Genomic DNA, 13156 nt, shown 5'->3' with positions numbered 1-13156 from the left:
GCAGTGAGTGATTTTCATTTTCATTTTCTTGGATTAACATTACAGCAGCCAGTAGCTAAATTAGGCGCGGTCACTTTAAGAGACGATGAACGCGTCCGATATAATGCACATCCCATTTTTTTCCTCAACTGTTTACCTTCACTTAAGAAATAACTGACAGTTTTTTCGAGCATAATTTCCAAGGTGGATATTTTGACATATTTTGTATGTATTTGTCGGCACAAGAGCAAAAATAAGCAAATTTGGTGTTCAAGTGTTTTGAGACGCCTTTCTCTGCGTGAGCCCTGAACACCAGAACACCGCGAGTACTGAATTGGGCTCTTTCACATCTTTTTGTTTGTTCAAACTGCGATTTGTATTTGTTCATTCAGGTGCAGGAGGGACTTCGAGGAGAACTTCGCAGAAGAGAGCTCGGTTCAGTGTCGCTGTCCGTGATACGCGGCTCTCTCTCTCCGCGTGCGCACCGAACACAGCGCGCGAGTAACCAGCTACTCTGTTCAGCTTTTCCGCGTCTTGTTTTTGGATGCTTTAATGTTTAAATCGACAAGCGGTAAGGCTTAAAAACATGTGAAAAAGATAAGCTTTCGTGACGATGCGCAGCAGTGGTCCGTCAACTGTCCTGAGCATCTTTTTAGGCTGGCCTCAGCCAGTCGGTTATATAAAATATCAAGGTGAAAGTCATCATCTTGCTTAGTATAGACCCAGCTCCCAACTTTGAGAATAGATTAACGGCGATATTTTTTTTATTGCCTGATAAGAGTCTCCCGTTAACGCAGCACGTTAACGCCGATAACAGCCCACCACTAATATATATATATATTTTTTTTTTTTTTGCAAACTTGTCTGGGTCCTTTCTCAATGAATATTGATTTATGCAATTATTTTTTGATTCTCCAAGATTCACCAGTAATAAGCTGCATATTTTGAAAACAGTGTTTGAAGATTCTGTTGGCATGATGTTATTAAGGAATTTGCATACTGGTGAGGAAGCATGATTAATTTTTTTAACATTATTAAAAAAATAATTGTATATACCAAATTACCACTTTAAATGTATATCCTTGATTAAAAGCAACATTTAATTCTCTAAAACTAAAGATAAGCCATCTAATTATACATTTACGCCTTTTGTGTGAATAAGTATGTAGACAGGCAGATGGGGGAGAGGACACATGTGCCAAACACCATCTGGGTACAAACACGCGCCTGCTCCGGCTCCCTCAACCACTCAATACAAATGTTGCCAGTTTATTTATTCTTTTAGCTAATGCCAGTAGCAATGGTAGATTGGGTTTCATGATATGCCATAAAATTTGTGAGGTTGTGTAATGTGTACGTTTCACCATGGAGCATTTTGACAATGGGTGGCTTTGTGTCTTTGTTCATTTGTATGTGACATTAATGATATTATATTATTAAAGGCGGCTGCAAATGTTAACAACTGATTCCTTGGATTAAATGTATAAATACTTTATTCATTTGGTTATATGCATTAGATATGGCTTTGAGAGTCTATAGCTACTCTAGGCTAAGAAGAGAGTAAGGACTCTTTGTTGAAAGTCAGTTGAAATGCTGAGGTAATGTCTTCTGGAAGTGGTCTCGGATAATTGCCCTGTGCCTTTAAACTGCTAGATGTAAATTCTAGAATAAATTATTAAAAAAACAAAAAAAAAACAAAGTTGGAACAGTATATTAAAGGCATTTTTCATCATGTCAGGTACCCTCTATGAATTCAAGGTCATGAATTCTGTAGTCTTGTCATAAAGATGTTGTTCATAGTATAAAAAGTTTGTGTGCATTATTGGTCCAAACCTATACTGCATTGTAACGAATTAAACCTTCCTAATCATCGGGAAGAAAGAGGCGGGAACCGGCGGACAATCAAACGATACTTTAATGATCAAAATAAAGACAAAACAGCGCATCAGCCCCTCACGGACGACTGACGCTCACAAATAAAAATCAAAACACAAAATAAAGTCCAGGCCTGGTCCTCTCTCGTCCGTCACTGTCGTCGCTCCAGTTTTATATCCCTCCATCTCCTCCTTGGGACTCGAGACCGGCGAGTGTCACAGGTGTCGCTCATCTCCAATCACTCCACTGGCCTCGCTCCTGTTCCCACGTCCCTCGGCCCCGCCCCACTCGTCACATGCATATACTGTACAGCATAAAATCCCACAGCATTCCTTATATGTAATATATTTAATTAAATTTGAAGGAAAAGGGTACTCTTGTCTCCAGGTGGTGTATGTTCATGCACTACCAGGATTAAGAGAATTGCAGAGACATCTTGTGGGAGAGGAGGAATATTACACATGCTAATTTTATACGAGCATGCAAATTATTTTGGGGAAACAAATGCTTGCAATGCAAGTTAATGTGTTTGTTTGTTTTCAACAGAATAACTATCTTGTGTTCATGGCTGAGCTCTTCTGGTGGTTCGAGATTGTTAAGCCATCATTCGTCCAGCCTCAGGTGTTGGAAACTGAAGGTAGACTTGTATTACAATAGAATGTATTTCCCAGAATAATTAGCCAATGGTGTTTACGTTTAAATACTGATACATTTGTTTCGTCCTTTAAAGCACCAGACCCTTCACTGAAAAATCTGCCGTCTGTGCCCATCTCAAAAGTCACAAAGAGAAGTTTCATGGAAAGACCTCCTAGTCCGGACAGACCAAGGTATATCAAAAGTCTCTTTTATTGAAAACTTTCCTTTTCTACTTATTTTCTTTGAATGCCTCTTGAAATTCAAATGCAAAATTAGATATTCAATTTTTTTATGTTCTTGTTAAAGTCTCCCTCTCCGACCTCAACCACAGACTTCAGGCTCAGGTAAAGTTAAAAAGCCGAAAAAAAAATTATATTATAACAAAATATAAGTCTTAATTTGAAATGCACCCAGTACTATACAAGTTATATGTGTGCTGTACAGGTGAGATCAAGCGATCAACCTCAATGTCATTTGTGGAAAGCTTCATGGGTACTTGGCCCAAAGAGAAGAAGTAAGTGCAAAATAATTTCATTATTGAGAATTAAAGACATCAAAATTGAAACTAACTGCATTGGATACCATCCTCTCTTCTTTCTCCAGGTCTGCTGTTCAGGGAGTGTCCTTTGAAATCCCATTTGATAAAGAGAGCACCAATCAAACACCAACTGGCAGAGTAATGACTCGGTCTGTTAGCACTGAAGGTTTTGGTTTCAAGATGCCCCATGGCACCAGGGGCATCAAGAGAAACCTGTCCTTTCAGCCAGTCAATGGAAAGAACATGGGCATCGAGGAGGAAGGCTGTCCTGCTAGCCTTTCAGGAAATCATAATGGCCGTCTAAATGGCTCAGGGCCACCTAGCATCGAAGAGGCTCTTGAGATCATCCACAGCACAGAGAAGAAATCTCAAAGCCCCAGGGCCCACGCACCCAGTGAGGGCTTCTTTCTTCACCTCCAGAATAAAAGTGAATTGAACCCTGAAGCAAAGGATGCCGAGCTAGACTCAGTTTCAGAAATGTCCAATGGGGTTGCTAGCACATCCACCACTGAAGTAGACACCGGCATACATGTGCGGACGGAGGATATCCAAGAGACCCTAGATGAGGACTCATCTCTTAGGGACTGTACTGTCAGTATGGAGCTTGATACGGATCAAGACTTTGAGGCAAGAGCTTGCCATAGCCAGGGCTCTACAAGCCCATGTCCCAGCAGCCTAAGCAGCAAGTCCCCTGCCGGAAGTACCCCTACTTTTACACCTGGGATTAAGATGACCAGCTTTGCTGAGCAGAAATTCCGTAAACTGAATCCAAACATGGAGGCCAAAGGTGTTGCATCCCAAAGTACAACACCAGACAGTTCAGATCTCGGCATTCCTCACTCTGTTTCCTGGGCTCCTTCACCTGATATCAGCCCTGTACATCAGCCATCCAAGGATCCAGCCCAGGCCATGGCTGCGGAAATGGTGCAGCTACGCATGAGACTTGAAGAGAAGCGTCGAGCCATTGAGGCTCAGAAGAAGAAAGTAGAGGCGGCTTTCACCCGGCACCGTCAGAAGATGGGACGCAGTGCTTTTCTCACAGTTGTTAAGAGGAAAGGAGTAGATGGCACCTCACCTTCTCAAGAGGACACTCCCAGCTCAGAGGAAAGCAAGACGCCAGTGGAGACACCTCAGCCCGTCAAGTCTCCGGTGAAGTCTGCGGGTGAGGACGGTACATCCGAGGCGGACCTGATGGAATACACACGGTCCATTGAGAAGCTCAATGCTTCCCTGAGCTTCTTGCAGAGTGAGATGCAGCGGCTGGCCCAGCAGCAGGAGGTAATCATGCAGATGCGGGAGCAACAGGCTTGGGTTGTGTCGCCACCTCAACCTTCACCACAGAAGCAAGTGCGAGAGCTCAGAGGGAGTGGGGCACGCTCCTCAGGTTCTCCCTCACCTGCAGATTCTCCTAGAGCTACGCACCGTTCCCCTACAAACCTTAAGAGGAAGTCTGCTTCTTTCCATTCCAAGACACCAAGGACACCCAGACCCAGTGAGCTAAAGATCGCTCCCTTTAACCGAGTCCTGACCGCTCCACAGTCGGTGGACAGCATACCACGCTTGAGAAGGTTCTCCCCATCTCAGTCTGTGTCCTGCTCATTTTCCTATTTGGGAAAAGAGAAGAAACCACCACCAGGAGCTGAAGCCACAGACAAGGACATAGAACAAGGCCTTGAGTTGTTGTCGATTGAATGTTATGCTGGTACCATCAAATCCCCAACCAAAGAAACCCAACAGGCTGTAACTGAAGACGCTCACTTGTCAGCCAAGGAGCCAGTAGATAGGGGAGGAGAGAGCAAGATGGAGAACGAACCAAATGAGGAAAGGAAACAGCTGAAGAAGCCAAAAAACGAGATCAAGCCAGCTCTGGAATCTAGTGTGGCAGAGGTTTTGTCGCAGATTGTAATGGAGACCGTCATTGTCACTCCCACTGAGCCAGTTGACTTCACCCATCAGACAAACAAAAATTTGATTGAGGTTCCCCTGTCTGTTCTCAAGCCCCTGGATGGACAGGCGTTGGAAGAGGAAGGCGAGAAGGAGACTTCAGGGGAAAATCTAGATGATGAGCAGAAAATGTGCTGTGGATTCTTTTTCAAGGTAGATATGAATGTCAGAGGATCCTTGTCTTAATCTGTAGATTAAGAAAGCTCGTAAATAAAATCTACAACTAGAATGCTAAGGCAAGTGTCACTATTGCTATAGGCTTATTGTTAGCAATGTGAATTTAAAGGGAAGGTTCACTCAAAAATTCAGAACAAAAATAAAGATATTTTTAATGCAATCCTCTCTGACCCCCAGCAACATAACTACCATGTTGAAGGCCCAGAAAGGTAGTTAAGGACATTGTTAAAATAAGATGCTTTCACACAACATAGTTCTAGGAACTAGCCAGCATGGTGGTTCCCGGAGAACCAATTTTTCCCTCTGGCTGTTTTCCTGGTTGCATGTGCTTTGGCAGCAGGAACTCTGATGTGGCCCAGGTGATATTTTTATTCATGGGATTTACAAACATCAACCAACAGGGCTCCAAACTGTGACTAAAACTGTCACATTTGTGACCAAAAATAATAAATTGCGAGTAAGGTTTTTGCTGAGGACGCCACTGGTGACTAGGCCTGTGTATTTACATGTTTTAACTTAAACATTTGAATGTAATGCCTTTTTTCCTGATTGTTTTGCAATTGCATAATTTGCTTTGTTCAAGTATTAAACTGATACTATGCGCATCAAAATTTTAGCAGAAAAAAAGAGTATCAAACAGTCCTCATCTCTGCCGCGCAGCAGCGCTGACACACACCTGATAAACTCAGCTCATTTGAACAGCGTGAGAAAGATCAAAATGACGGAGACATCAGAAGTGAAAATGCAGAAAAGCAGAAGGTTCCATAAGCTCATCAGTTAGCTAGAAAAATAACCATAAAGAGGAGCATTTTCTAATAAAGAATAACAGGCTGAAAGTTTGAAAGACATACACTCTTAAAAATAAAGGTGCCTAAAAGTTTAAAGTTCTTCACAGAACCATTTTCGGTTCCACAAAGAACCAATTTTAAAAAAAACATTGTCAAAGGTTCTTTAAAGAATTATCTCTTTGTTAACTTTTTATAATCTAAAGAACCTTCTTTTGCCACAAAAAAAACCTTTTGTGAAAACAAATAACTACTTTACTCAACAATTTACACATCATTCTGAGCACACACATCGTGAGCACACGCCATAAATTGTTGAATAAAGTTGTTATTTTTGTTTTCTCTGCACACAAAAAGTGTTCTCATGCCATTATAAAATTAAGGTTGAACCACTGATGTCACATGGACTATTTTTACCATGTCATTACTACCTTTCTGGGCCTTAAACACATCAGTTGCATTGTGGTCAATGGGAGGGTCAGAAAGCTCTTGGATTTCATCAAAATATCTTAATTTGTGTTCTGAAGATGAACGAAGGTCTTACAGGTTTGAAACGACAAAAGGGTGAATAACTAATGAATGGTGAACTAGGATAGTTTCATCTTTCTGGCGAACATTATGCTGGCGATATAAAAGACACAATGTTCTGCACTTTTGTAGCATAATGTTTCTCTGATCTCCACATGTAATGTGTTTTGTCTTGTAATTTAGACAATGTTTACTCTCTCTGGCCCTTAGAATTAAACAGCCTGTTTTGCTACTTTACCTTTAAAACCATATGCAAATGACCCCTTTTATAACTGTAAATTTTGCTACATCTGTTTACATTTAATTACGTGTTCATGTAATTTACATGCGAAAATTTTGGTGTGATCAAATCTTGTCACACACCACTTGGTTTATGAACATGAATGCTAACTTAAATTATGTTTTGTTGAGGATGTTTTCTTTACTTGATGGTGAGCTATGTTGTCTTGGACCAGCAAGTAACCACCTAGAGAACCTTAACAATAGCCTAGCAATTTGTTATAACCAGAGAGAACAACTTAGCAGACAGCTAACAATGCCCTAGCAGCTACCCAGAGCACTTAAGCAGTGTGGTGGCCAGTGCCTGCTACTTTTTATTTAAAAAAAAATTTAAATCTAGATGTTTTATATGTTAAAGGCCATAGTTATAACCCAAACTGGCGTATTATCATAGCTTTAGCTCCGGAAAATGCTGTGAGACTATAACATATTAAATTATTTTTAGTCGCAGAACGAGGCTAGCTAGGGACAGAACCCTGGAAAATGCAGCTGTTTGATCTAGGTCAGAAAACTAAGTCAAATAAATCATTTATTTTATGGTGTTTGTGTTCTGCAGGAAGTCTGAGCAGTGTAGCGTATCTGGATCATCCAGACTGGTCACATCGACATCAGTTTATTGCCTTCAGTTTCCTCATTCAGATACTTGATAGACCTGAACATAAGACATTAACAGAGATTCTTAATGTCCATCCTGATAATGTGTTCATGTTGTAAGGATGATATGAAGGAAGAGGACAGCATGGCCATAAAGCGAGCAGCACTTCTGGAGAAAAGGCTGAGAAGAGAACGGGAGAGCCAGCAGAAGAAACAACAGCTGGAGGCGGAGCTTGAGCAAAAGAAAGAAGAGGCCAGGTAACACCCAGCCCAGCTGTCAGTCACTAAATCTAGACTCCTCCCCCTCATCTTTAATTTCAATATCTGTCTTTTTCCACAGACTGAAAGCAGAGGAAGACCGCATGAAGAAGGAAGAAGACAAAGCCCGACGGGAATTTATCAAACAGGAGTACCTGAGGAGAAAACAGCTGAAGCTTATGGAGGACATGGACACACTTGTCAAACCGCGTCCTGCGGGGGCCAAACAGAGGAAACCACGGCCCAAGTCCATCCACAGAGATGTGATGGAGTCCCCCAGGACTCCTGTCAGGGCCACGGCAGGTAAAGGGCGTCCCCTACTGGCAAAGCCCGACACTGCATGCTTTGTGTTACTCTCAGCCGTTTCCTGTCCAGCTCACTGCATCCCTCTGTATTTCCTTCTAACAAGTACTCTAGATCTTTACTTGCTCTAAATATCTATTCTAACCAGTTTATTAACTTTCTGAGTAATTTCAAACTTATTTCAAACTACTGTTTTGAATTAATGTAACCAATCTGACTGAATTATTTTAGGAATCTTGCAAATTACACTCTTTTGAGTGTGTTTAGACAGTTTGAAGAAGTTAGAAAGATAATAACTTAATTGCAGAGAGCTGTACTGTTATGAGGGTACCACAAAGTTTGGTGGGCTTGCTGTTATCTTGTGTAGCTGTGGGTCCTGTCCCGTTTTGTTTTGCATCCAGGCTCACGACCTCGTGTTTTTTCAGTGTCCAGCCTGTCTCTGGCATCTCTTGGTGATAATGACAGCGTCAGCTCGGATAAGAAAACACAAAGGTAAGAAGCACTTCAAGCAGTCAGCAGAATAATATGTTTACTTCCTTGTTTCCCTGCGATTATATATATGTTTCTCTAGCTTTACTGAACAATACTAACCCAGTGTCCTTTGAATTCTCTGTATTCTTTCCTTCTTGTTCTTGAATGTTCTTGCTTCTTAGAAGCAATAGCTTAGCATCTGGCAGTCTTTTCTTCTTTTTGAGCTCTCCTCGTGTGAGAAATAGAAGGTCAGTCGTAGCTGGATAAGACTCTTTGTGCTTCCATCTTCTGTTCAAGAAGAACATCCTGTTTTGCTTTGATTTCGGCAGCAACACGAGAAACGATCCCCCATCTTTGAACAATAAAGATGGCTACTATAACTCACCCATCACAGCTTTTTTTGTTTCATTTTGTCATTATTAAACAAGCAAAGATTTAAGGTCACTTACCCTTTACACTGGCACTGAATGGCACTAAAACTTCAAAAACACAAGAATAAAGATCTGCATTTCACACTTTTGCTAGAGGCTTATTTAGAAGCTTCCATAATGTCATTGAAATAACTACATTTTTTATTAAACTTCTTAATACATGTTGCTGGTCTTAACATGCATGTGATATTCTCTTGCTTTCTCCAACGCCTCACATTAAAAGTATTTTATTTTTGTTGTTTCATTTGATGCTGATACCAGGGAAATTACATGCATTAAAAAAACACTACTTATGATTATGAGCTTTAAACCAGTCACTGTTTAATTGTGCATGAGGGCAGTTGTTGTTAGTAGATGTATCAGAATCTGCTGGATTGCAGGACTCAGTTCTTCATGTCATCCCAGTAGGCCTGACTCAGCAGATGGTTGCCTGTCACCCACTCGCTCCAGCAGCCGTAACGGAGAGAAGGACTGGGAGAATGGTTCGACCACATCCTCACTGACATCCAACACCGAATACACAGGTTAAAATACTCAAATGTTTCAGAATATTTATGAGCTGCAGCTCCACCTCCAGTCCAGCAAAGGAAGCCTGTATACTCTCTACATCTAAGTTTTTCAAACATACTGAACATAATTACATTTGAATGTATCCACCTTATTCTTCAAAGTGGAAGTTGGCCTATGGGCGAAATTTACAGTTCATTAGCCACTATAGGAAAATAACGTAAAGAATTACAACATTGCATTGTGTTCATAAACAAGATAATACATTAAAATAATATGGTAAGACACATCAATTTGCAATATCAAGCAGCAAAACGACCGGAAGCAAGACCCATACAATTTCCAAATGTCCGCGCTCATTTTTACAGGAAGAATAAGGTGGATAAAACTTGCTCAGAACTTCAGGTGACAGCTCCCTCTAAAGGACCGGAGGTTGAACAGCAGGCTCTGAAGGGGTTTATAACTTTTATACTGTGATATAAAAATTACATTATACCACCTCTATTTCTTTGCTGCAGGTCCCAAATTATATAAGGAGCCCAGTGCAAAGTCAAACAAGCATATAATTCAGAATGCTTTGGCACATTGCTGTTTGGCTGGCAAAGTCAATGAAGGACAGAAAAACAAGATTTTGGAAGTAAGCATGTCCATTTTGCCCTTTTTTTACTACTACTATTATTATTGAGTAATATAGTTATTATATGTATTAAACACATGATATTTTATTTAACAAATAAATTAAATGAATTAAAAAATACATTAAATTTGTGCATTTAATTAAATGTTTTTATTAAAAACTTGTCATGTTTAAAAGTTGTTTTTATTTTTATTAAACAAATTTATTAAGTTAATAGAAGTTACATTTATATTATATCATATCCATCATATTCATTTGTTTTCTCAAGGAAATGGAGAAATCAGGGGCCAACCACTTCCTGATCCTGTTCCGGGATTCGGGCTGCCAGTTCCGCTCGCTCTACACCTACTGCCCTGACACCGCGGAGATCACCAAACTGGCCGGCATCGGTCCTAAAACCATCTCGCGCAAGATGATCGACGGCCTCTACAAGTACAACTCAGACAGGAAGCAGTTCAGCCAAATTCCAGCCAAGACCATGTCGGCAAGCGTCGACGCCATCACGATCCACGGCCACCTGTGGCAGACCAAAAAACCTGGGACGCCGAAGAAAGTAGCGGCCGTGAAGTCCTAGTGTTTCTCGAGGGCGGACGTACACAATCTCAATGCACTTGCTTGTACATAATCTTACAACACTTATTACACTCTTCCGTCAGTTGTGGTTTGGACACACAAGATTATGCACAACTGGAATGTAAAACTCTATGGGGGTGGCCCATGTGTCAATCACCCGAGACTGTGTGATTCAAGTTGTTTTAATGCACCGCGTACATGTTGTTTTTATTTAAATGTGCCCCCCCCCCCAAAGAAAAAAAGGATGACGTGTTATTTTATTTGTTACACTAAAGCACTGAATGTACTTGGTTTGTACAGAAATCTCGCACATATGTTGACGTGTGGCCTTATGTTGCTTTTTGTCTATGTTTGCATTTGATTTATTTTTTACGACTGTGCTGATATGATTGTACAGCTGCTTGTGGAAAGGTTCTCACATGCATAGCTTGTGTTTAGTACTGTAAGGGAATCCTGTCATATCTAGTATACATTAACCAGTGTGCTAATGTGCAGTGAGTGGTTTAGTTTGCAGGCCGAACCCACTTTTGATGGGTTTTAACATTATCTAATGGCATTGATTCACAGCAGGATTGTGAATACATTTCATTCCGTTCCTGTAGGTGGTTTTGCTTTTTTATGTATATATTTAAAACATTGGAACGACTGATGGAAATGTTCAGCATAATGCTCTATTTAATCAATATTTATCTTTCGTAAAAGGTCTTAAATAAGACTAGGGGTTAGAAAACCAAACCGCTATGTCGGTGCGATTTAAAAAAAAAAATCAGGTGGACTGAATTGTTTGAATGATATTTACATGGATGAAGATGAATAAGATTATGTGCTGGAGTCATAATTATTTTCCAAACACTTTTGTACTGTTATGTATGCTTGTGGTGACTGAACGGAAGTATTTCCCTGTCCAGGGTCACGCAAGAGCATTAAAAGCAGTTTGGCAAATTATATATTTTCCCCGATTGTTGGAGCCATTTCAGTGTTTTGCGAGGGCTAAATCATTTGATTTGTAAATTATTTTAAATAAAAATAATTTTTGGACTTGTTTATAAGGGGTTAATAACATGCCACGTTTTACGCCTGGAGTCAGTGTGGCATTTTAAGATGTTACGAATCTCAGTCTATTGGCATGTCCCCTTAAAGTGTGATTATCTTATCGCAATTTTTGTGAAAATTTGAATTTTTAACCCGATCTCATGAAAGCGTGTATAAACAGTACAGCAAATAAAAACAAAAACTTGTGGTATTGATACACAAAAATTGACTTTGGCATGCATATGGGTATGTTTAGGGTTGTGGGGTAGATGCATATCGTATGTACGCCAAAGTAAATTTTTCCAAATTTTATTTGGTGTACTGTTTATACGCATTTTTTTTAATGTGACTGGGCTCAAATTTTCGTTGGCAAAATGGTCCACTGGTTACAGTAAAACCATGAAGAAGGCACTGTCAAACCATGCAGCTTTTTATTGGCCAAAGTGCAACATTTGTGTGAATCTGTTGGGAAATCTGCAAGCGGTGTTCCCAGTAACGAAATTACTTAACTATGGTAGCTAACCCTTGAATCCTTTTAAGGCAGAATGTGGCTGTATACGGGTAGAGGCTTTGTTGCCTGACAAAAAAAACGGCCTTTCTTTTGTGCCCTTTATTTCAGAAGGAATTGTAAAGACTGCACACCTGTTCTCCCATTCAAATATTTCTTGAGTAGTTTGAGTGATGTGTCGATGTCTGCAATTGAAATAATATGTGCACAGCCCTGAATACAAGGTAGCTGACATCTTACATCCATTAGAATGGCACAACTGGAAACAAATGTGATTTGGCCATTTCGAGCCACAAACAAGGGTTAGTAAGCTGTAAATGAGCACGATAGAAAACTGTACAGTGTGTGTTCTCTGATCTCTCCAGCACTTCTCTCTCTCTCTCTCTCTCTCTCTCTTATTTTGTTTCTTTCAGGCGCTGTGCTGTCATATTGTTCAAGTAACATGTTAGATTTCAATTGCATTCAATAAATTTCGCATGGCCTCATGTGCAAGCCTGCTGATTATTGTTTGACTTTAATGAATATGTAATAAGACTTCATCAATATTTGCAACAATGTATATATAGCCTACTAACATTTTTGTAGTTACTGGAAACACTGCACACTTGAGTGGAAGTGTGAGTGCTAGAATAATAATAAACTATTTTAGTAGGATTTCTACACTCAAAAGTGGCTATTTTAAGAATCACTCTTAAATATTTATGCCTATATGTCCTGTTAGGAGAAAATATTAAAAAAATCTCTCGCATGACTCAAGGTGTTTGAAGGCAACGTTGTGGATTTCTTTTAGAACGTTTCTTAAATTTTAGAATTCCATCAACACTTTTAAAGCCTCAGTGATTTATAACTTTCAAATGAGTATTTAATAATACTAAAATGGTTTAATTTGAGTTCGTATATCATTGTTCAAGAGTCTAACAACAGCCTTAATGAAAGCGACAAGATTTACCTCAGGTCTCGAAAATAACTTAAAGGAAACAAAAACGTTCAAACTGTGACCTATGAGTCAACAGTTAAGTGTACCATATGACAAAGACTAACAGTCACTGAGTATGTATTTAGAATGATGTTAAAATTGTTTAATCAGTAATCATTTGAGTG

The 13156-nt window shown here is 40.0% G+C and overlaps 1 protein-coding gene across 7 annotated transcripts in view; it reads left to right on the top strand.

Annotated features, from left to right (window-relative positions):
* The window catches only part of LOC132159936 (calmodulin-regulated spectrin-associated protein 2-like), a 39117-nt gene extending 28560 nt beyond the window's left edge, over positions 1–10557 (top strand). For 2 of the 7 annotated variants that reach the window (XM_059569615.1, XM_059569611.1), the window contains 11 exons: positions 2401–2491; positions 2585–2681; positions 2797–2834; positions 2935–3004; positions 3094–5125; positions 7457–7593; positions 7676–7896; positions 8298–8388; positions 9204–9322; positions 9824–9942; positions 10211–10557. In XM_059569615.1, coding sequence (XP_059425598.1) covers positions 2401–2491; positions 2585–2681; positions 2797–2834; positions 2935–3004; positions 3094–5125; positions 7457–7593; positions 7676–7896; positions 8298–8388; positions 9204–9322; positions 9824–9942; positions 10211–10516 — 3321 coding nt within the window. In that variant the 3' untranslated portion in view covers positions 10517–10557. Of the gene's footprint in view, positions 1–2400; positions 2492–2584; positions 2682–2796; positions 2835–2934; positions 3005–3093; positions 5126–7456; positions 7594–7675; positions 7897–8297; positions 8389–8549; positions 8616–9203; positions 9323–9823; positions 9943–10210 lie in introns of all 7 variants that reach the window. The other 5 variants (XM_059569609.1, XM_059569610.1, XM_059569612.1 and 2 more) reach the window with 5 other exon arrangements.
* Positions 10558–13156: the final 2599 nt, after the last annotated feature.

The sequence above is a fragment of the Carassius carassius genome, chromosome 16 (assembly GCF_963082965.1).
Source record: "Carassius carassius chromosome 16, fCarCar2.1, whole genome shotgun sequence".
Classification (NCBI taxonomy): Eukaryota; Metazoa; Chordata; class Actinopteri; order Cypriniformes; family Cyprinidae; genus Carassius; species Carassius carassius.
This window is presented reverse-complemented; position numbering and strand designations above follow the sequence as displayed.